The sequence below is a fragment of the Sorex araneus genome, chromosome 2 (genome assembly GCF_027595985.1).
Source record: "Sorex araneus isolate mSorAra2 chromosome 2, mSorAra2.pri, whole genome shotgun sequence".
NCBI classification, from domain to species: Eukaryota; Metazoa; Chordata; class Mammalia; order Eulipotyphla; family Soricidae; genus Sorex; species Sorex araneus.
This window is the reverse complement of record NC_073303.1, coordinates 140,216,631-140,239,035: the sequence shown is the minus strand read 5'-3', so window position 1 is coordinate 140,239,035 and position 22,405 is coordinate 140,216,631. Positions and strand designations below refer to the sequence as shown.

At 41.4% G+C, this 22,405-nt stretch overlaps 2 protein-coding genes across 3 annotated transcripts in view; one reads left to right on the top strand and one right to left on the bottom strand.

Moving 5' to 3' along the window:
• Window positions 1–12,552, top strand: part of UPK1B (uroplakin 1B) — a 22,182-nt gene extending 9,630 nt beyond the window's left edge. The window contains exons 5-7 of the mRNA XM_004606704.2: window positions 5,407–5,586; window positions 8,726–8,809; window positions 12,499–12,552. Of these exons, the coding sequence (XP_004606761.1) occupies window positions 5,407–5,586; window positions 8,726–8,809; window positions 12,499–12,549 (315 nt within the window). The 3' untranslated portion in view covers window positions 12,550–12,552. The remainder of the gene's footprint in view (window positions 1–5,406; window positions 5,587–8,725; window positions 8,810–12,498) is intronic.
• B4GALT4 (beta-1,4-galactosyltransferase 4) overlaps window positions 10,314–22,405 on the bottom strand; it is a 44,339-nt gene continuing 32,247 nt past the window's right edge. For both annotated transcript variants that reach the window (XM_055126564.1, XM_055126565.1), the window contains one exon: window positions 10,314–22,405. In XM_055126564.1, coding sequence (XP_054982539.1) covers window positions 22,273–22,405 — 133 coding nt within the window. In that variant the 3' untranslated portion in view covers window positions 10,314–22,272.

The following is a 22,405-nucleotide window of genomic DNA, read 5'->3' as shown; positions in this document are numbered from 1 at the left end:
TTATTCAGAAAAATCCGCAGAGAGATTCCTTCCCTGACTGTCTAAGTTTCACATCTTTGCTCAGCTTTCTTCCAACTACAATTGACTTCTCACTCCACCCCACCATTAGAATGACCATTAGCTCAATGACCAATTGCCTCCATTCAACAAATTCAATAGTTACATTCTGTCCTTATCTTACTTGCCATTTCATCAGCGTTTGTCACACTGGCCACTTATTCTTTCTTTGTTGAATTTTCACTCTCTCCCAGCTCCAATGTTGGAGTGATACAGAGACACACAGCTCAAGTATGGATGCTTAACTCTTCTCTGTCAGTTATCATATTCAATCTTATGGTGTCAAATACCACATACATGCTTCTGGTAAAATTTTAATTTCTATTTCTAATTCTGATCTTTTCCTTAGCTTCTTATAATTTCCCTTTAGGTCTTAAGTATGCATATTAGACATAATTCTATTTAATAATGTACATTCGATCAAATTCAAGGGTGTTTCCTCTTTCCCTTTTTGCTTGATGGTGATTTAATTTCCAGGGAGCTTGCATGTTAGCATAGAGAAATTGTGTTTCTTCTCATAACCTTCTTTCTATACTTCTTCTACCAACACTTGCTCAAGCATAGTCTTTAGTTTATCTACTACTGATGTCTCTAATCTATCATGTTGTCAGGAAATCAAGTTGACTTTCTTTTCATCTTCTTCCATTCATCTACTCTATCCTGATGGCTCTATCTGGAAATATCTTGCTGCATTCTCTGTGCTAGACTGGCAAAACCAAGCTGGGTTCTAGACAGTTTGCACAACTATGCTCTCTTACAGAGCCTGCTGTTGATATACTCAGAGAGAGACTCCCAGAAGGCTAGTGAACTTCCAAAGAAGCTCTTTGACAATTGAGAGACTGTTACTCTCTGTATCTGGGCATTAAACTACCTTTAATCTTTATTCTTTACCCCAGAATATGACATTCTAGAACAGAAATGGCACAAAGCCCTCTATCAGTGAAATTCTACCAATTCTACCTTTAGCCATGTCTTATCTGAGTCTCCTCCTCCTTTTAGTTACACAGATTCTTCTTGCCTTCAGGGGAGAAACAATCTTCGTGTCATATCACATTTCTACCTTTTGTTTTTATGGGTCTAGTACAAGTCAAAGTTGTTCAATTGCATGTTAGAGTCCATTTGTTGGTTTTGAACTCAGTTTAGTAGGTCACAAAATATTTTTATGTTTAAGAATTTTTAGGGGTTGCAAGCCCCTATAATGATGTTAGGAGACATTATGGTCAAACCTAGTGGTGCTTGGGGGTGCATGGAACTCAGGGTCTTATATATATATACTAGGATGTGCTGCACCATTCAAACCATGTCCTTCCCTTTTCAGCATTTTTAAATAAAAAATAGTGATGGAGCATTAGTACAGTAGGTAGGGCATTTGCCTTGCACACAGCCAACCCGAGTTTAATCCTCAACACCGCATATGGTCCCAGGAGCACCACCAGGAGTGATTCCTGAATGCAGAGTCAGGAGCAACCCCTGAGCATCTCCAGGTGTGATCCCCCAAAAAAAGAGTAATAGTTAATGTTTATGTATGTCCCACAGCATAAACTAAGTTTTATGAGAGTTTTGTTCCAGTTTTTATGCAGTTACAGGATGATATACAAATGGATTAATTTTTTTTTCAACAGAAACCACTTATTAAGTTGTGTCCTTTCATACTTCTAGGCTAAGGGGTTAGAGTATATACTTAGCTTTTAGATTTCCCCCCAGATTACTTTTTCTAGTGAGATTTTCTTCTCTTTTCAAGAGTCTCTTTTAGAAACCATGTCAAAATTGTATCTTTTCTTACTAGATTGTTTCATTCCTCCTCTCTCTGGGGAAATTCATTTTAATGGGGAAGGTACTGAAGACAAATGAATTGCCTAAAAAGTAAAATTTTGTCAGGGAAAATACTTTTGCCGAATTGAGTGTTTCACTTAAAATACTGTTCAAGTAGATGTTTTATTGAGCTTGAGACTCTCTGAATGTTTCCTTTTTTGTTGAGACTTTGTGTGAGATAGTGGCATCTATTGGCACATTGTTATATTGCAGTCCAGTTCTCACATTACATACACACAGCCATGTCAGTGAGATGAAGGGATGCAGGCCCACCAGGTCCTGCTACACCTCAGTTCTTTATTTTTTTATTTGGAAAAATAATTCAAGGGAAAGACATTGTAGATTATAGCAGAGATTCAGTAAAGACAATACACACCCAAGGTGTGGATGCAGGCTCTCTCAAGGAAGAGAATTGCACTGGATTTCAGAGGAGAGGGAGGTTTTTCTAAGGAGAAGAAAGGTTAGGAGTTGGGCATAAAGATTTGGGCATGAAAATCATAATGCCCAAAAGTAGAGAGAGAGTATGGCGAATATTGTCTGCTATGGAGGCAGGGGGAGGGCAGGAAAGGGAGGGTATACCGGGTTATTGATGGTGGGAAATGTGCACTGATGTTGGGATAGGTGTTTGATCATTGTATGATTGTAACCCAAACATGAAAGCTTGTAACTGGGGCTGGAGCGATAGTACAGCGGGTAGGGCATTTGCCTTGCATGCAGCCGACCCGGGTTCGATTCTCAGCATCCCATATGGCCCCCTGAGCACCACCAGGAATAATTCCTGAGTGCAGAACCAGGAGTAACCCCTGAGCATCACTGAATGTGACCCAAAAAGCAAAAAAAAAATTTTTTTAAAGAAAGCTTGTAGCTATCTCACAGTGATTTAATAAAATTTTTTAAAAAAATTTTAAAAGATTTGGGTATGAGCAGCATTACTGGGGTGGTGACAGAGTTGAACATGTACATAAAGACTACATGCTTACTCACATATTTCAGGTATGATTAGCATTTAATTATGTAACCAGTGGGGGAAAGGGAGCAATGTAAGTAATTATGTGTTTGGGGCTTAGCGAGGATTAAAGTGAAATAAGGTGAGGGGTCTGTTTGCTGAGCCTGCTGTACATTAGCTGAAACTGGTTTTCCAAAGTTGTCTCTCAGGAAGTTGGTAACCACAAACTATCCGGGTTAGAAGGGTTTGTTTGTCTCCAGGCCTCTGTGCTCAGGGATCACTCCTGGAGGGACTCGAGAGAGCATCTGGGGTGTTGGAGGTCAAACCCAAGTCAGCTGCATGCAAGGCAAGAGCCCTAACCACTCTACTATCCTTCTAGCCCCACAGTTTTAAGGACCTTTTGTCTCAAGATTCCTCTTTTCTTGGTTAGGCACAAGAGATAGTCTAATTTACCTTTCATAGAAATTTCCCCATACTGTCTCCTTTTCTCCTTCTTCTCCACAGAACCCATCTAACTATCTAACTGTAACATATGTGTACATAACTTGTCTTTGTTAACAAAACAGTTAATAAGATTTTTTTCTATTTTAACAGTTTTTCCTAGCTTTATTGAAATACAATTGTGTACTTTTTTGTTTTTGTTTTGTTTTTTACTTTTTGGGTCACACCTGGCATTGCACAGGGGTTACTCCTGGCTCATGCACTCAGGAATTACTCCTGGCGATGCTCAGGGGACCATATGGGATGCTGAGAATCAAACCCGGGTTGGCCACATGCAAGGCAAATGCCCTACTCACTGTGCTATCACTCCAGCCCCCCAGTTGCATAATTTTGAAAGTATTAACACTTCCATCTTGTCACTTAATGTCATCTCATCTTGTAATTGGAACATTTAGTATCTTACTTTCAACAATTATCCTGTAAAGAATACAGATAGCTAACTATGAACACTGTGAAGCATAGATCCCCAGAACATAATCATTTTAAACCTGGAACTTTGTACTCTTTGACCAACATCTGCCTCCTGCATAAGCAGGAGAAAAATGTGAGTGATTTTATTCAAAAGATAAAGTAATTTATCCCAAATCATACATCAGTGGCAAAGCCAGGATTTAAATGGACTTCTGAGTTCAGGTCAAGTCTTATTTTCTGTGTGAGCAAAAATAGAGGTCTTCATAAAACAGTGTCAATGCTCACACACTGGAAAAATCTACTTACCATTCTGAAGGAAGTCTGGTTCAAACTTAATGACTTTTCCCTAAAATTTTAGCTCAGGTCAAAATGCATGCTGATTCTTTTCTTGTTTATATGGTTTCACATTTCAGAGGCAAAGTAGAATATGCTTTTAAAGTAGTTGATTTATCTTTAGGTTTGTTGGAAAGTTGAAAGATCCCAAAGTTCATATTCCTCCCCTCAAAATACATTAGCAGAATTCATAAATAGGAAGAAAAGTGATGCAATCTGTTTTTAGCCTCTATCCTCAATTTTATCCAGGGGCTAAGGATACTAGCTTATGTGATCATTGGTTTTCCTTTCCTATGTGAAGATTTAATGGTGTTCACTAGACCTGGACCACTTTTTTCATTCAGTTTTCTCATGTTGTAAGTGTAATATATAATTCACGAAATCACACGAATCACAAAGTCCCGTTAATCATTGATTTCTCGAGCGGGCTCAGTAACTTCTCCATTCATCCTTTCCCTGAGATCTTAGAAGTCTCTCTCGACTCGGCCCTCCCAATGATGTCCCGCTGGAGGCTCTTTCAGGGTCAGGGGAATGGGATCCAGCTTGTTACTGGATTTAGCATATGAATACACCATGGGAAGTTTGCAAGGCTGTCCCATGTGGGCAGGGAACTCTCAGAAGCTTGCTAGTTTCTCCCAATGGGAGAAGTAGTCTACAAAATGTCATGCGGCAGCTTTGTGGCCGCATGCTTCTGGGAGCTTGCTTTTAAGTTTCTCTGGATGTTGGCTGTTGATGGGATTACACACACCTGGGTTCCTCTGCCTGTACCTTCATGCATAAGGCCTATCCGATCGTGTAGAGAGGGGCCTCAAGCATGGCTGTAGCTAGGTATATAATTTCTCTAAAAAATGTGGGGTTTTTTTAAGATAGAAACTTAAACCTTGATATGTCATCACTAAAATTTTTTAATTTTCTAATTCTCAAATTTCTCATGAAAATAATTATACTTCCTTAACATTGCTATATTGATATTAGAATTATTAGAAATTAAAGTTTATTTAGGGTTAGGTATTGTATACTAAGTATACTAATGTAATTCTTACACTACATGAGGTGGGTAATATATTTATCCCAACTGTACAATCAAGAAAAAATTAAATTTTGAGAATTTAATTTGTCAAAGTTTACAAAGTCATTAGTGATTAGTAAAATAATAAACATAAAAAAATGGTTGGCAAATTCTAAAAAGTAAGTTAGCAATACCTTTAGCTTTCCTTTGAGAATTTTTAGTAAATGTATCATAAGATACTCCTCCATATTGCTTTTGTCCAAAAACTCTTTGTGACTACATCAATGTGCCTAGCAAAAACCATGAAGAGAATTTCATACCTTTCATCCGCTGACAGGACAATTGCTGTGGTGTCAACGGACCTTCAGACTGGCAGAAATACACATCTGCCTTCCGGAAGGAGAATATTGATGCCGACTATCCCTGGCCTCGTCAGTGCTGTGTTATGAGCAAACTTAAGGAACCTCTTAACCTGGATGCATGCAAACTAGGAGTGCCTGGGTATTATCACAGCCAGGTGAGTCCTTGCTCCTCTCAACACCTGCCAAAACTCTTCTGCTCTTCATGGGTAAATACTGTTAACTGTTAGTAATAACCTCTCAGTAAGGAATTGTGCATCCTCTCCCCTAAATTTTAGGAAATATTAACTCTTTCCTTATTAGTAAATGTAATGTGATCCAGACCTAATCTGAAAGATTTTACATTAAAAAATGAGCTTAGTAATAGCAAAAATCAGCTTTTTAAAAATTGTATCTATCCGTACAATGCATAGAATTTGCATTTCAAAAATAATTTATATTAAACCAAAATTTGCTTTGTAAGTTTTTGTAAAATATAACATGAAATCAATGATTTACCAAAATAATGTTTGCCAGTTCCAAAGTAATGGCAATTCTGAGGGTATATTTGTACCTATATATATGTGTGTGTGTGTGTATGTGTGTACATATAATGTATGTACATGTGTATATACATTATATGTATACATACATAAATTCCTAGCTCATTGGCCCCAGGAGTGCTTTGTGCAAATACCGGTAACTACACTTCAAGAATACTATGACTGAATGAAGGAAGATCATTCAATGATCTTTTAAGCACTCTTACAATGACTTAAGGGGGGTAAAGCATAATGTAGAGGCACTAAATGCAAAATAGTTTTTTAAAAACCCTCAGGCTCCAGGAGGGCAAGGCTCAGTCCTGGGCCAAGCACCAAACATCAGTGGGATCTTACACATTTTTTGAAATGTGCCCCAATTTCCACTACCAAATCATTCTAAGGAATGATGATCCCAGGGAATGATGGAGCAAAAGGTTTTCTCTGATTTTCAAGAAAGACTGTTGCAGGTAAAGGCATATAGATAACATTTTGTCATCGGTAACGCAAACCATGATGACTAAAATGAGAGAAAGAGAAAGCTAGAGAGAGAAGAGAAGTGCCTGCCATAGAGGCAAACAGGGGTAGGGGGTGGCTAGAATGGGTGGGTGGGCAACTGGGAACACTGGTGCTGGGAAATTACACTGGTGGAGGGATGGGTGTTGGAACATTATATGACTGAAACGCAATCATGAACAATTTTTTGTACTACTCTATCTCACAGTGACTCAATAATTTTTTTTCTTTTTCTTTTTGGGTCACACCCAACGATGCACAGGGGTTACTCCTGGCTCTGCACTCAGGAATCACCCCTGGCGGTGTTCAGGGGACCATATGGGATGCTGGCAATCGAACCTGGGTCGGCCACGTGCAAGGCAAATGCCCTACCCGATGTGCCATCACTCCAGCCCCGTGACCCAATAAATTTTAAAAAAAAAAGAAGAAGAAAGAAAGGGTTTGTTGAGATGATATTCGCACAGGGATCTGAATTAAGTGAGGAAATAATTCCACTCAAAGAAGATGGAGAAAGAGTGAATTGCCTATGCAAAGATCCCAACGTGGGAGTAGCAGTAAAGAGATCAGCATGACAAGGGTCAAAATAAGTGAAGGAAGAGGAATAGACCTAGATATTTTCAGACTTAACAGTTAAAACATTTATAGGGTGCTATGTTCTTTAGGAAAAGCAATTTAGGGACAGAGAGGTCATTCAGTGGGTAAGGCACTTGCCTTGCACATGCCAACTCTGGTTGAACACCCAGCACCACGTATGGTCCCCTGAGCCCTGCCAGGAGTGATCCCTGAGCACAGAACCAGGAACAAGCCCTGAGCAGCACTGGGGGTGGCCCAAAAACAAAAACAAATTAATAAAAAGGAAAATTAACTTCAAATATGTATGTGCTTTCCCACAACTCACACATTCACACTCTCACTGGCATGTTCTCTCCACTCCCACACACTTTTCCTTTGTCACATATTTCTACCTAAATCTTCCTCTCACAGACATACCTTATCTTCGGGGCTCTGTCTCCCACAATGTAGGGTTTCTGGTTCTTAGAATATCACCCCATCCACACAGGTGTTGGAGAAATGGGAGCATGCCCACAGTTCACTGCAGTCCGGACCCTCCCCACCCTTCCCTTAATAATATTAGCAGCACCTTAGTTAGACTGAGTGACAGACACTAATAAATGGGATAGAAAACAGCCAGATTTCTTTTTTAAATTTTTTTATTTTATAAAGTAGTTCACAATATTTGATTGCATTTAATATTCAAACATCAATCCCACCACCATTACACCTTCCCACCATCATATTTCGGATGTTTCTATCCTAAGCCCCAAAGCAGAACCAAACTAATATATTTTGTGTTGTTTGTTATGAAAAACCACTGAAAATGCTACAAAAAGGTATCCTGAGAGGAAAGAGTGTGAAGATTGTTGTATTTCATCCAGGGGCCATTAAGACCTTCTTCTATAAAAGATCACTAACATGTTGTTAAAGGTTGAGTCTTGTGTGATTTTATATAAATATCTGCTAAAAAAAAATATTTCCCTCTAAGACTGGTTGCCTCCTACTTTGAACACCATCAAATGTGGTGCAGTACTCTTGAAGTTTAGATAGGGTGTATCCAATGGAATACTATGTAGCCGTCAGAAAACATGAAGTCATGAAATTTCCATATAAATGGATCAACATGGAAAGTATCATGTTGAGTGAAATGAGTCAGAAAGAAAGAGACAGACATAGAAAGATTGCACTCATATGTGGAATATAATGTAACTGAGAAGTACAAGTTGGCAATGATGCAACTTCTGGCAGATATCTCTCTGGACTTAGTTACTAAAATACAGAAACCCAAAACCGAGAGGCCGCTAAGTGTGGTCACTCGACCTCATACTTCTTCATCCTAGCAATGGAAAACAAATTATCTAATGCTTCCTTTTCAGCAGGTCTGACTTTAGGGGACAGACTCTCCAAACAATAATAGTGAGTTTTATTGAAATATTAAATGCAATCAAAGTGAAAGTAAAGTGAAATTTATTAGTTACACAGGCGGGGGGGGGGCATTACACAGGTGATGTTCCCTTCTGGGAGAGAAGGACATGCGATCTAACAGCCAGAATTCTTTCCCTCAACAAAGCAATGTAAATATCTCACTGTCCCCAGCTTGTGAGTTTGCCAAACAGGCCTTGGGGTGTTATTGATACACATAATGATCTGTGTTCTCACCCTCTCCCTTTCTGGTCCCTTTGCTTTATGGAATCACCACCTCCTCCAGGGCTGCTATGAACTGATCTCTGGCCCGCTGAACCGACAGGCCTGGGGAGTTGCCTGGTTTGGATTTGCCATCCTCTGCTGGACTGTGAGTAATTCAGAGTATTTTTATCTATGAGAGAATGAGGAGGAGGCAAGACCTTCAAGTGGGAGCACACCACACTAGCCAGGAAGCAAAACCTCAGTCCTGGGGCCTCTCTGGCAGCTGGTGGGCCCAGAACAAGAACAGGGACAGGGAAGTAGCGCCATTGCCTACAGGTGCTGGTGTTAACTTCCCAGTCAGGGAGAGAGATCAGGTCTGGATCTCCAGATCTTTCTCCAGCTCCATCTCAGGAGCTGGATGCCCCTGACAACTTCTCCAGGTCTTCTGATCTCATTCAATCATGGTAATTCGAGATCAAAGACAAAAACTTTTGAAGACTCTCTAGATGGCATCTTCCAAGGAATTGCCTCCACCTGTCTCACCTTCCACCCTGTCGCCCACTTCGATTCATGTACATGTTTCAAGAGAGTTTCAAGCCTTGGAGGCTTGGCTGCTCACTAAAACCTCTGAAAGGAGCTTGGGGGGCTTGGATCCCGACCTCAGAGAGTCTAACTCAGTTCCAGTTGCACCAGGGACAGAATCCAACTTCCTCATCACTACCAATGTGCCTGATTTGCCATCAGAATATAAAACCATTGCTTTGGGAAAAAAATCCCATAGTATTGATTTCAGAACCCTTTATACTATCTAAAATTACTAAAGATGTTACAAAGTGTTTTGCTATGAATTTTAGCTATTGATATTTACCCTTTGGGAGATTAACACAAAAAAATATTAATACTGATTAACTCACTTAAAATAATAAGTCAATAACATGTTAATGTTAAACTTTTCATGGAAAAATAACTATTTTTCAAACGAAAATGTAGTGAGAAAAGTGGAAATGTTTTACATTTCACATATCTCTTTAATTGTCTGGCTTAATAGAAGACAACTGGACCCTCACATGTGCTGCTTCATAAAATTAGTTATGTTCCTTAGGCTGCAGGATTTGACAAAACTCCATCTTAACAGAAATATGTACCTGTAGAAATTTAAAATTTTAGTAGCCTTATCTAAATATATTTTTGAATATCTTTCCTAGATACTACACAAAACTGGTCAAGTAGCAAGTACTGTACTTAGGTGTTAGGTAGAAGATGAAATATGAAACTCTGTCCACATACTCTTCAGACTATAATATTGAGTACATAATACATAACACTGGGTTATCTTATACATTGCATAAATCTTCTACTGGTGGACGAGTCTATAACATTATGCAGTAATTATGTGGAAAACATCAGTTCACTGATATACTGATCTTCAATTTTGACTGACTTCTTTGTGCAATACAAAAGAAAATGTGTTCATTGATATTGCCATGTTGAAGAGACCTTAAACATCAGGATACTTTTAAGCTCGTAGTGACAAATACATGTTTTTTGATATTTACTTCAAAGACAAATTTATCGCTGGCAATAAATATTGTCAGTTGTTTGCTTGGAAGTGACAGGCTGTGAATTTTTTAGAAAATGTCTGCCAAACACCCAACTCTGAACACCATGGCTCATGTGTTAGTCTTTTATTTTGAAGCAAAAATAGTGTTTATGAAAATAACGGGTAGTTCAGTTCACAACTCAATCACAAATGTTTTTCCGTAAGTCATAGCACAGTGGGTAGGGCACTTGCCTTGCACGCAGCCAATCTGGGTTTGATTCCTCCATCCCTCTCGGAGGGCCTGGCCAGCTATAGAGAGTATCCCAGCCACATGGCAGAGCCTGGCAAGCTACCCATGACGTAATCGATATGCCTAAAACAGTAACAACAAGTCTCACAATGGAGATGTTACTGGTGCCTGCTCAAGCAAATCGATGAACAATGGGATGACAGTGCTACAGTGCAGTGCTACATACATATTTTACATATTTCCATATATCACAAATCTACTTATACATACTTCCTTTGTATCATACAGAATATTTAAAAAGATAGATAAAAGGGCCAGAATAGGGGACAGAATCCAACTCCCCCATCACTACCAATGTACACTACCAATGTACAATAGGTAGGGCAACTGCCTTGCACCTTGCTGACCTGGGTTCAATCTCCAGCACCCCATATGGTCCCCTGAGCATCGCTAGGAGTGATCCCTGAGTGTATAGCCAGGAGTAAGTTCCGAGTACAGCCAGGTGTTCCTCCCCCCAGGCCCCAAAAAGTAATTTTATTAAACATTTTATTAAATGTTCAAAGATGAACATTTAATAAAATCAGGAATTCCCAATATTTCATCAAAGACAATCTCAAGTCAAACGGGTTGGGTTTGGTTTTATCAGGTGAATATCCTCGATGAATACAGGGATTTTCATGCTTTTCTCTGATTCTTGCTCAGATTGCAACAGATTTATCTTCCGCTGCTTTTGTGCCATCAACCCAAAGATGGAAACAGTGAAAAAGGCAAATAAAGTCTATAAAGTCTATCTTTGTTCAAACAGTCTTGAGTCAAGGTCATACCACCCCAAAAGAAGCCTGGCTTTAAGAAAACTGGGTTACAGTCAGGCTACACTCAGCCAACCTGGCTTTTATAGCTCGTACTGCATATGGTACCCCAAGCCCTGCCAGGAGTAATCTCTGGCCTGGTGTGGCCTCCGCCCCAAAAGTATATGTTAATAAAAATAGAAAGATTGGATTGGGGTGAGAAACTGAGTGAAGCAAAGTGACCTTCTTCAACAGACCCGTATGACCCTCTTCACATTCTCAGGAACTCTCGTTACATCCTGCATCCCTCTGCCAGAGTCACTCCTCTGTAATGTGTTTGTCTCAGGGGAGGGGGGAGTCTGAAACCAACGCCACTTATACCCCCAGTGTATAGCAGAGCACAGAGTTAAATGCATAGTAACTTGCCGGATGAATGAAAAGGGGTAATAGTGAAGGTCCTGTCTAGACCATGTTAACAGCAATCATGCTTCAAGCTTTTTGAGTATCTTAGAATTCCAGGACCATCTGAAACACAAGCATCAAATGGACTCTTAAAATTCTATAAAGGTAAGGGGAATGTAGTGAAGGTCTGCTATGGACAAGAGGTCATATGTCCCACACAATAGTAACCAGGTAGGTGGCCAGTCCTCCATCTTACAAAAAATAAAGCAAGTCAAGAGAGGTCTTAAGCACTGTGCTTTGGAGAACACTAAGGCATGTCCCACTCACAGAGGGGTTTCCCATGTTGATTACTCAAACTCAGTGCCAAACATCTGTGCCTGAATCCCAAGTTCACCACCTACTAGTCTGATGACTAATCTCCTCTGTGCCTCAATTTCTGTATTGGTTCTTAGAAGCATTAAAATGAGGTACATATGTAGCAGTGAGAGCAGTGCCATATGCAGAGTAAATTATCAATTACTATTATTATTTAATTATTATGATGCCTTTCAACTTTATAACTCTTTGGTCAAAGATGTTATTATCATTATTTTACAGGTATGGGGGCATGTGGCTATATTGGCACAGATCTTAGATACTCAATCTCTTACCTGAGTCAAATATCTTGAGTTCGGTGACATTCTTCAAACCATTCTAGCTGAGTCCCAGTGTTCATTCTGTCGCTAAAATTATGCTCAAGATTTCTTTAAAAACCCAGGGTCACCTATGTCTGAATGAACTTAACACCTTTTTTGCCCCTACTATGAGATGTTTCTAGAAATTATTCCTTATTTATGTTCTGTTGTTCTCTCCCCCTTTCCCCCATTGTATTCTAGTTTTGGGTCCTGCTGGGTACCATGTTCTACTGGAGCAGGATTGAATATTAAAATAAAGCATCGTCATCCTATCATCTCTGCCAATGACTTCAAATTAAGGTGCTGGAACTGAGCTCTTCTAATATTTTGCATCTGTGTATTGTCCCGGGAACGCCTGCATTCTCGCCAAAATAACCAAGTCTGTTGGAATAAGGCTTATTGAAATTCTGAAATTCTCATCACTCATGTTTTCACCTCAGTCAGCTACATTTTTATAGATTGTAAGAGAGGAGAGACATGGAAAATGAATAGTAAGAGTGCCTATCCCTGTTTATTTTTAATTTGAGGGTTAAAGACATTTCAAAGGAACTAATATTATCACAGCAAGCTAAGTCTTAAGTTTGGAAAGCAAATCTGCCTGCATTTTTTGATACTTTATAAAAAGAAACCTTCAAAGTATCCCTTTATATCAGCATTATCTGGTGAAAGAAATAAGGAAAAGGCTGCTGAAACTTATCTTTTGCCTTTTGTTCTATGAGGTTCTCCACCTAAGAAGACTAAGATGATTTCTTAATGCTACCCTGGGATCCTTTTATTCTCCAGAACAATGCCTGATCTTGAGTTGATCTTGAATTAACAATGGGTGAAATTTCCTGTCAGACATGGTAGAGTGATAGATGTTTAGCAATCTCAATCTTTCCTTTAATTAAAACTATGCAGGGGTCAGGGAGATGGCTCAAATGGTTGGAGCACATGCTTTGCATGCTGGAACCCTGGGTTCAATGGGATGCAGAGACCTGGTCACTCAAACACTGCAGGGAGTGACCTCCCTCCTCCCTCCTCCCCGCAAACATTGACCCTGAGTACCACCAGAGATGGCTCAAAAACCAAAATAATTTTTCAAAAGATTATGTGGACTAGGGGGACAAAATAGTGCCTTGTTATATATTAATCAGTCTCAATTTAAAACACCTTTTAAAATGGGGAGATTTTGATACATGGAGGATTTCTAGTGACTCTGGTGTACTGTCAAAATATTTCTCTTCTAAACTACTTCCATTTGTGCTACTGAAAGAGGTTCTTAGAATTCAGCATTTGTCTAATATTATAAATAAAATGAACTTTTAAATATATTCACCTTCTTTTGTTTTCAATCGTGTCATCACATATGAGTCTAGTAAAATGGGCTTCTAATAGAACCTATTAGATTCATGGGAATTAAAAATAAGGGGCTGGAAATTGCAACAGAACAGGGTGTGGCTTCCAACCAATGCCAGGCAACCCTGATCGATAAGTACTTGGTTGGATTTCTCCCTTTTCTTCACTCCTGTGGTGATGGAGCCATCACTGCTCAGTCCTGTTCCCCTGTGCTTGGAAACAATGGAAATGTCTCTCTCTCCAACCACCAAGCGGTGCCCACCATGAAGAAAATATTTCTGCTCCTTTGGGATCGTACCCCCATCTCATACCGCTGAACAGTTTCCTCTGAGTCAGAGGACAAAGGAGAGAAGCTGAGATGAGGGGTAACAGGGAGCAAAGCCTTTTGAGTAGAACACTTCTGCTTTATACCTGTGGTTAAGTGGGACAGCAGCCTGGAGACGGGACCCCTCCTCCCCTTGTCTCTCCAAGACAAGGTTTGGGGTGCCAAGAGAGAGGGGAGCTGCATTTGCTGAGAAGGTTCTGTCTGTGGTGTTAGGAGAGCAAGGAGAAGGGGAGGACTCACTTTGAGCAATGCTTTAGCATTCTCTCCTACCGCCCTCTCATCTAGTTGTTCTGTTGTCTTTTTCTTCCAACTGCTCACCTAGTTAGTGGACAGGCTCAAGCTTTCTATGGCAGAGCAGATCCTGCCTCACACCCAATCCTACCTTTCCCTTCAGGGTCTTTACACTGTGACTTTCTATCTATAGAAGGCCATTATCCTTGTGACAAGCTTAGCTAGATTAAGGAATATCAATTCACAATTATTTTACTTTGAGAACATGTTCACATGAAGGGTTGAGTGACAACTGGCTCCCACGCTAATCTTCTCTACAGATTTTTCCATCATTGAAATTCCTCTCGTCTTGGTAGAGCTGAGGCAGGCAGGCAGGCAGACAGACAGACAGCTACTGTCTCTCCACACACACACTTGCAATGAGTTCTTAGGGGATAATAAAAATGAGATGGGATTTGAAGAAGTTACTCTGTCACCAGCCTGAAGGCATTGTTGCCCAGACCCATTTTGTGGACACAGGAACTAAGACCTGATAAGACTTTTAAACGGTGCCACCCCAGGCCCAGAGAAAGCTGAACCAACCCCCTTGCAAGAAGAGGGTCAGCAGGAACAAAGGACTGTGATAAGGACATGGAGGAAGATCCTCAGATGTTTCCATCTTCTCCTTGACAACACCTAGCAATGTACTCTAACCTAGGTAGAAAGCCCCACATGGGGGAAGTTGGGAAAAGTGTGTAGAAAGTAACTTGGACAAAGGAGATGTGCATGTGTCACCAGACTATGCACATGATACCTGCATGATATGCCACTCACATCTCCCCCTCTTAAGATATGTATTCTCCTCTCCTCTCCTCTCCCTCCCCCCCTCATTCTCTCCCTCCTACCTCCTTTCATTCCTCATAATCTGTATAAACAAAAGTGTTTTACTTCATTATTCATCTAGTCCTGAAATTCTTTTCCATGAGGGCTGGAGGACAAACCCAGAAAAACCAGGATATGGTCTAGGACAGACCTTTCCCGCAAAGGGCAATTCCTGTTCCAGGTCTGAGTTCACGGCTCCCTGAGAAGCCAGCTGACAGGGATTATCTCCCATGCCACACAGAATAAGTAGACTTCTGTCTACTTACTCCGTACTCAGGTCCTGGCAGCCGCCTAATAGGGCTGATGAGATATGAGTTCTGTACTGTGCGCAGACTCACCGAAGACATTTACCAGACCTAAGTGTCCTGATGCTATCCCCAGTCCCATATGGTACCCTAAGCACAGTAATCCTGAGGAGCATCACCGTCTCCCCATTCCCCCAAAAAAGAAACCTAGAACTAGTCACTGCCCTTGCCTTCTCTAACACTAACTTCTACCTTAATCGCAGAGAAAGTGAAAACTCCATGATAGATACTGTTGAAGGCAGATGGAGTCAGGAGCACTGGGAAATAAAGCTAAAATGAAATTGGCTCACCCTGAAGTAACCCAAAGATACAAGGAGAAACATATCCCTCTGAGATGCAAATGCTGAACTCATTAGTGATGGAAAAATTCAAGCACTACCCAGAGAAGGGTGAACCCTCAAATAAGGAGAAGCTAAAAGACAGTAAGGATTGGGCTTTCGCTGTGACAGCACTCAGATTAACTTTCATGTACACAGAGAATGCCAAGCCTAGACAATTTGGAGATATTGTGTATAACCTTCTCCCAAAAGACACACTCCGCTTTTTCCCTAAGGAGAAGCCAGTTTGACAGCAGCCTTATGGGTCTGGCAGGACCCAAGTGTCTGTGCTATATGGCTTTTCTTAGCAGACTAACCAGTCCTGACCCATAGTAGGCATTTTCCTAGGTGGCCAAAGTGGTTGGCTGAGGTAGGTGGAGCAGAAAGGTTTTCACTGTTTTCTCAAGGCTCCCTTTTTCACTTCCCACTTCACCTGGGTCACACACACCACAGTGTGAACAGACTGCTCTCCCAGAACCACATACACCCCTGAACCTGCACTTCCTGGATACACAAACCTGCTTTTTTTTTTTGGCTTTTTGGGTCACACCCGGCAATGCTCAGGGCTGACTCCTGGCTCTGCACTCAGAAACCACCCCTGGTGGTACTCAGGGGACCATATGGGATGCTGGGAATAGAACCCGGGTCAGCCGCGTGCAAGGCAAACACCCTACCCACTGTACTATCACTCTAGCCCCACAAACCTAACTCTTGAAGAGGCTGGACACACTTTTCTGCTAAGACAGACCCAGCTCTAAGGACTCCCCTCAGGAATGAGCCATTCCGTTCCTTGCAGTACTGCAGGCTCTTTGACCTTAGTGTAGCTTCTACTCAGCCCTCTTCCTGCTTCCATCGCCCTCTGTCTTCCTTGCCAAGTCCAACCTTCCCCTCTTCCCTCTGGCTTGTGGGATAAGATGCAGGGCTCCTGATGAGATTGGAGCCACTGTTCAGAGTGGGGCCCAAGGCCAGCTTCACCAAAGTCACACAGAAGAGACATGGAGGCTGGGAGACCTGGGCTCGCTCCACCCAACAAAAGCCTCTTGTAACATTTCCCTGTCTCCAACAGCCACTTGGCCTTATTCTCATAAGAACAATAACCACTGGACACCAAAAATTTGTCAGGTTCACTCTGGAGAAGATCTCCTTTGGGCTACCAGATGGGCCATCACACTTTCTTGGTTATTGGCATCTCTCCAGGATTGACTCTTGGCAAAAGAACAAAGGTTGGAGAGGTCACCATTCCTCATTTTCAGCCCGTAACCTTTCTCCTTGTTTACATCAGCTGAAATAGGCAGGTATTGCTCCTATTCAAAGTAGAAGATCATGTACCTTGGCATTATAAGGAAACAAAGGAATAGTGACAGTCACGTCCAGAGAAAATGTCAAGTCTCCCCTCAACACCAAACCAATCTGACAGGTAATGAATGAGGTACTGAAAACTGTACTGGTTTCTCATTTCTGTTAACTGAATAATCTCGTTTCTCCTGCTGTAGCTAACCTGCCCTCTCGTTTCTCTTCCCTGCTTCACCTCACGGAATCAAAAAAAGAAATGCAGAGGAGGTTGATGAGATACCAGCATGGCTTTTATGTAAGACATTTTTAATCATAAGGCTTGATCTGTCTCCTCCACTGAAGAGGTTAAGAAGACATTACAGAAAAAGGAAGCATGGCTGAGAAAACACATCACACCCAGACCCTTCTTCAACCAAAATTACCCCAGGGCCAGAAATATAGTACGGGGTTTAAGGCACGTGTCTTGCATCAGTGGATCCCAGTTTTATCCCCAGTACTCTACAGCCTCCCAGCACAGCCCCGGAGTACCTCTCAAGTATGCCCCTCTCAGCAAAAAAACACCGATACATACACACAGGTCTGAAGGAGACAGATAGCCAAAGTTCCGGACTGAAGAGATATGGCAATATTGGGCCTTATTTTCTAGTAGCCTCTACTCTGAGTTCCTCTTGAAAAGGAGTAAAAGAGCTGCTCGAGCCGTTCAGAGGTTAGGCTGGTACATTGCCACACACATCACTAATTTGATGTAAGTAAATGCATACAGCACCTACCTCAGGTAAGGGCAGAGGTCACAATAAAATGATGCAGGCTACAAGTACAAAGATAAGGTCGCTGTGCACCTACAAAATGAAAAATCCACCCTTTCTTGGCTAGTGAGTGATGTGTCTATACCAATTATTCCTCTTTTCTCCTAGCCCATTCCTGTAGTTATAATGTATTGAGAGTTTGCCAAAGAGATATCACAGTGAGGAGGGTGCTTGCCTTGCATGTGCTGGACCCATATTCAATCTCCACCACCATATATGGTCCTCTGAGCCCTACCAGGAGTGATCCTGAGCACAGAGACTAGAGTAAGCCCTGAACACTACCTGGTGTGGACAAAAAACAAAAACAAAATTATATGTACTGAAATACACAACTAAAAAATTGTTCACATTTTCTTACAGTGTCCAATGTAGAATACATTTTCCCAAATGACCCAATCAAATCCGAAGACTGGGACCGGCTCTTTCTGAACTTTTCCTGAGAGACCTCACAGTTCTCCATAGAACAGCATTGTTTGCAGTGAGTCATCATCATTTATGTCTTCAGATGTGTTTCTGCGCATCTCTGGCTGAATAACTTTGGGAGAATTTCAAATCACTCTGCCCTCCTTATTTACTCTCTTTGTGTATTGTTGGAACTTAAGTTTGCAAGTCCAATTCCTGGCTCCAAACTATAGCTCTGCATAACTCTGGCAAATCACTCAGTTCCCTGGAACATCTTTCAGGAAACCATCTCTATCTTCACAAGCTGGTGGGAGGATTCAGTAAGATAAGTAAAGTGTGCATTCGCATGGCTAAGAGCCTGAAGAGATACCTAAGGAAATTATACCATAAATCTAAAGAATCCTTCTTAGGCTGAGTATCTCAACTAATGTCCTGTTGTTTCAATTTACTGCAATAAAATTACTGACCAAATATAGTGTTTCAAATTTATTAGCCCCTAAACAATAGCTATGAGTAATAGTTTTCAGCAAACCTCCTACTTGATAATGGAGGAATGTACTAGGGGTATCAAGATAAGGCATTTTCATGGATACAGATCAAATTCCATGTGTTACTTCTAGAATCCAAAATACAGATGGAATCTCTGCCCTCATAAGAAATCTCAAAATCTCAGTATTTGGGAAAGAGGTGAAAGGAGAGAACCCAAGATTCTGGAGTCAATATCTTCTATTTAATGTGGGTTTGAATCTTATCCCTCACCAATTTGGGAGAGTAAATCTGTTTTCTCTTTGAAAGACATCATACCCACTGGGCTACTGTTAAGTTAAACAGAAAGACAAGGGCAACTGACTAGTACATCTATTGTTAAAACCCACCCTTCACCAATCTCTCTTCCAAGGTCCAAAATGATGGCTGGCACACACACACATAAAAAACCACTTCTGTACATAAGGTTTCATATTTTCTGTTTTCAGCTTCAACAGCATCATTGGAAAAATGGGAGGGTTGCCTTTTCAGGCATAGTCTCCTATGGCTCGGGGTGGAGTTTCCTAGCCACTGTCTTTGACACCTACCAAGCCCTTTCTCTCTCAGAAAGTAGGCCATATAGTCTAACAAAGGTGGCAAGAGTTTAAATATCCTAGGCAGTAACTTTTAAGTGTGGGGAGGGGCCCAAGGGGGGAAGATGCAGAAAGCAGGTAAGGTGTTGGCCTTGCACACAGTCGACTCAGGTTCAATCCCAGCATCGTGTACGGTTCCTCAGCAGCACGAAGAAGGGGAAAAAAAATTGAAATGTGATTTGCCAAAGTGAACATACAAAGTATGTCTGAATGTGCCGTCTTATTGGCATGTTAATGGCTTTTGACAGGAACATATGTATAGAATTTGGAGAAGTAGAGATTTAAATCTGGCTGAAAACATCTTTCATTTCTTCCAAGAGTCTCTTTGCCAAGAGCAATGTGGGGCCCCCAGGAAACCTGTCCACAGAGGCATGAGCAAAAGTGAGGGAGCGACGAGTAAAAAAAAAAAAAAAAAACCAGAAAGGAAATCTGGGAAAGGTTCAAAAGGACCTGGAGCCAGAGCAAGCCCCATGGGGGGGGGGGGCATCTGCTGTGCGAGCAGATGGTCTGGGTTTGATCCCCAGCACATGTGGTCTCTGGAGCACCGCCAGGGTGATGTCCAGCCCAGAGCGGGCACAGCCTCCGTCCTGCTGGCTATGCTACAGAACCAACACCAGCCAAAGAGATCATGGGGCTGGAGCGATAGCACAGCAGGTAGGGCATTTGCCTTGCATGCGACCAACCCAGGTTCGATTCCCAGCATCCCATATGGTCCCCTGAGCACCACTAGGAGTAATTCCTGAGTGCATGTGCCAGGAGTTACCCCTGTGCATCGCTGGGTGTGACCAAAAAAGAAAAAAAAGCCAGCCAAAGAGACCAGGCGATATTAGAACCTACGTCTTAGGCTTCGTAAGATTCCAACTTCTCTAAGAGCTTTGACAGAAATTTCAATTCAGGAAAACAATCTCAAAGAATGTCTGTGATTTGTGGTTTATGGCTTGTGATAGTGCACAAATGGTTTGCACAGTGCACAGATAAGGACACTAGGCATGGAGTAATGGCCTTGGGAAACAGAAGATGTGAGTCTGTGGCCATCTCTGCCACCTACTACCCTGTGGAACGTCTGTCCACTCCCTGAGCTGACCTAAGCCTCCATTTCATTTACTCACTTAAGAGTCAATTGGATCAATAAAGCGTTTGTAAAAAATATCATAAACCACAAAGAGTTGTGAAAATGAATGACCAGAAGCAGAAACAGAGGTGATAATAGCACATGTTTCTAATTAAGCATTTGTGGTATCCACACAGACAGTACCTTAGGACCTCAGCTACCAAAGTACACTGCCCTATGATACCCTGGAAGTTGGCTCCTTTGTGGCAGCTGAAAATGAAAAGAACACAGGGCAGGAATATGGGCGATTTGGTCTTTCTGAGGCCCACTTACCTGCCATGCTGGGAGAAAGAGCAGGGGATGGACACATGCCTCCTGCCTATGCCCACCCTGGTTATGACAGACTCATGGCACCTGGAAGTGGTACCGTGGGTAAATAAGGGTCACAAGTAATCACCTCCACCACAAGAGGTCTTATAATGAGTCACTTAGATGACTTGTTATCTGGGCTGAAAGAATCTGCTGAAGAGTAACATCAGGCAGAGCACCATGGTTTCCAGTGTAAACAAATGTAGATGCCCTGTTAACAGCCAAAACAAAGTACCCAGGGTGTAGCCACATGACAGAAGCAAGCTGCAGCTAACTTCTACTGAAAGACAAACTGAGTCCTCAATTGCAGATCCCTTCATCTTTTGCATATATCGTGCCCTTCAGTATCACAATCGGGGACCCAAAGACTCCAAGTTGGTCACTTTTGGCATCAGCTGTTGGCAGTTACAACAGCTAAGTCATATACTTATCACTAAGAAAAGTGCAACTGAATGCTAGAGAGTCTACAGGAAAAAAGGAAAAGAGGGGGGCATCATTATTTCTTTTAAAATGCAATTTTCACCTGTCCCTGAGTGAAAGGTAAGTCAGAAAGCCTAAAGGAAACATATCAGTCTATAAAGCAACTTTTACTTTCAAATATATGGGTAGTGTATTTCCCAAACAGGAGGTGACTGCTGTCTTTCGTGGGACCCTATCCCCATTTCTCTGAGTTCTTCAGGAAGAATGGGTTGGCTCATCCCTGGTCACCCATTTTGTTTTGAGCTGTTTCAGAGAATGAATGAAATTACTTCGTCTGTAGACCTCCAACAACAAGGCAAGAAAAGATTAAGCACCAAAAGCTTTTTCATCTTTTACTAGAGGTACTTCTGCTATATTATTAATGTGTCATTTGTAAACTGCTAATTCATATCCTACTTGTACAAAATCATCTTACAAAAATGCTTAAAAAATAAGTTGAGAAAGTGTTCTCTGCCGGGGTAGTCCTGGAAAGAGTTAACTGGGCAGATATGCTCCACGAAAGGCAGCAGTGGGGCCTGTCCCTCAGACACTGACCTCCGGCTCTTCATTCTCAAGTTCACAGCATCTGGATTCTTCCCTGTCCTGCCTCTCTTCTGTGCTCTTCTCACCTGAGACCTGTCTCTTCACAGGTGCACAAGCCAAATGAGTAAAAGAACCAGGGCCTAGTACCTTTCTACCTTGATCACTGCATTTCAGGTTGTCTGTGACATTCAGCAATTTTGTTTCCCTTTACCTTATAACCCAAGATGAATCACTTCCAATTTAATTTCCTTCTGAGTTCTCAAGCAGCCTTCATTATATCCTCGGAATAGTCTTTTTACCCTTAACCTTTCAAGTATCACAATTATAGTACTAACCCTCATGATAAAAACAACTAAAAAAAAAAAGCTGTCTTGTCTCATTCTTCATCAGCAGTAGCTCTAATTTTAAAAAAAGAAAATGAAAAACAGGGAAAGGAACAACTCAGCTTAATAATGGCTGCGACAAGTTCTTCATGTGGTCTACTAACAGAAGTCCCCGGGCCAAAATTATTGCAATCTAGCATTCAGCTCTTCCAAGTTTCAGCACAATGTTCAGGGTCATGGGTCAGACCAGAAATCCACTGTGATGTTGATATATAAAGGGTTGTAAATCACTGAGAGTAATTTATATGAGCAACTACTCAATCCATCTTTCCTCCAGACTCGTGACACCTGATGTAAGAGCTTCATC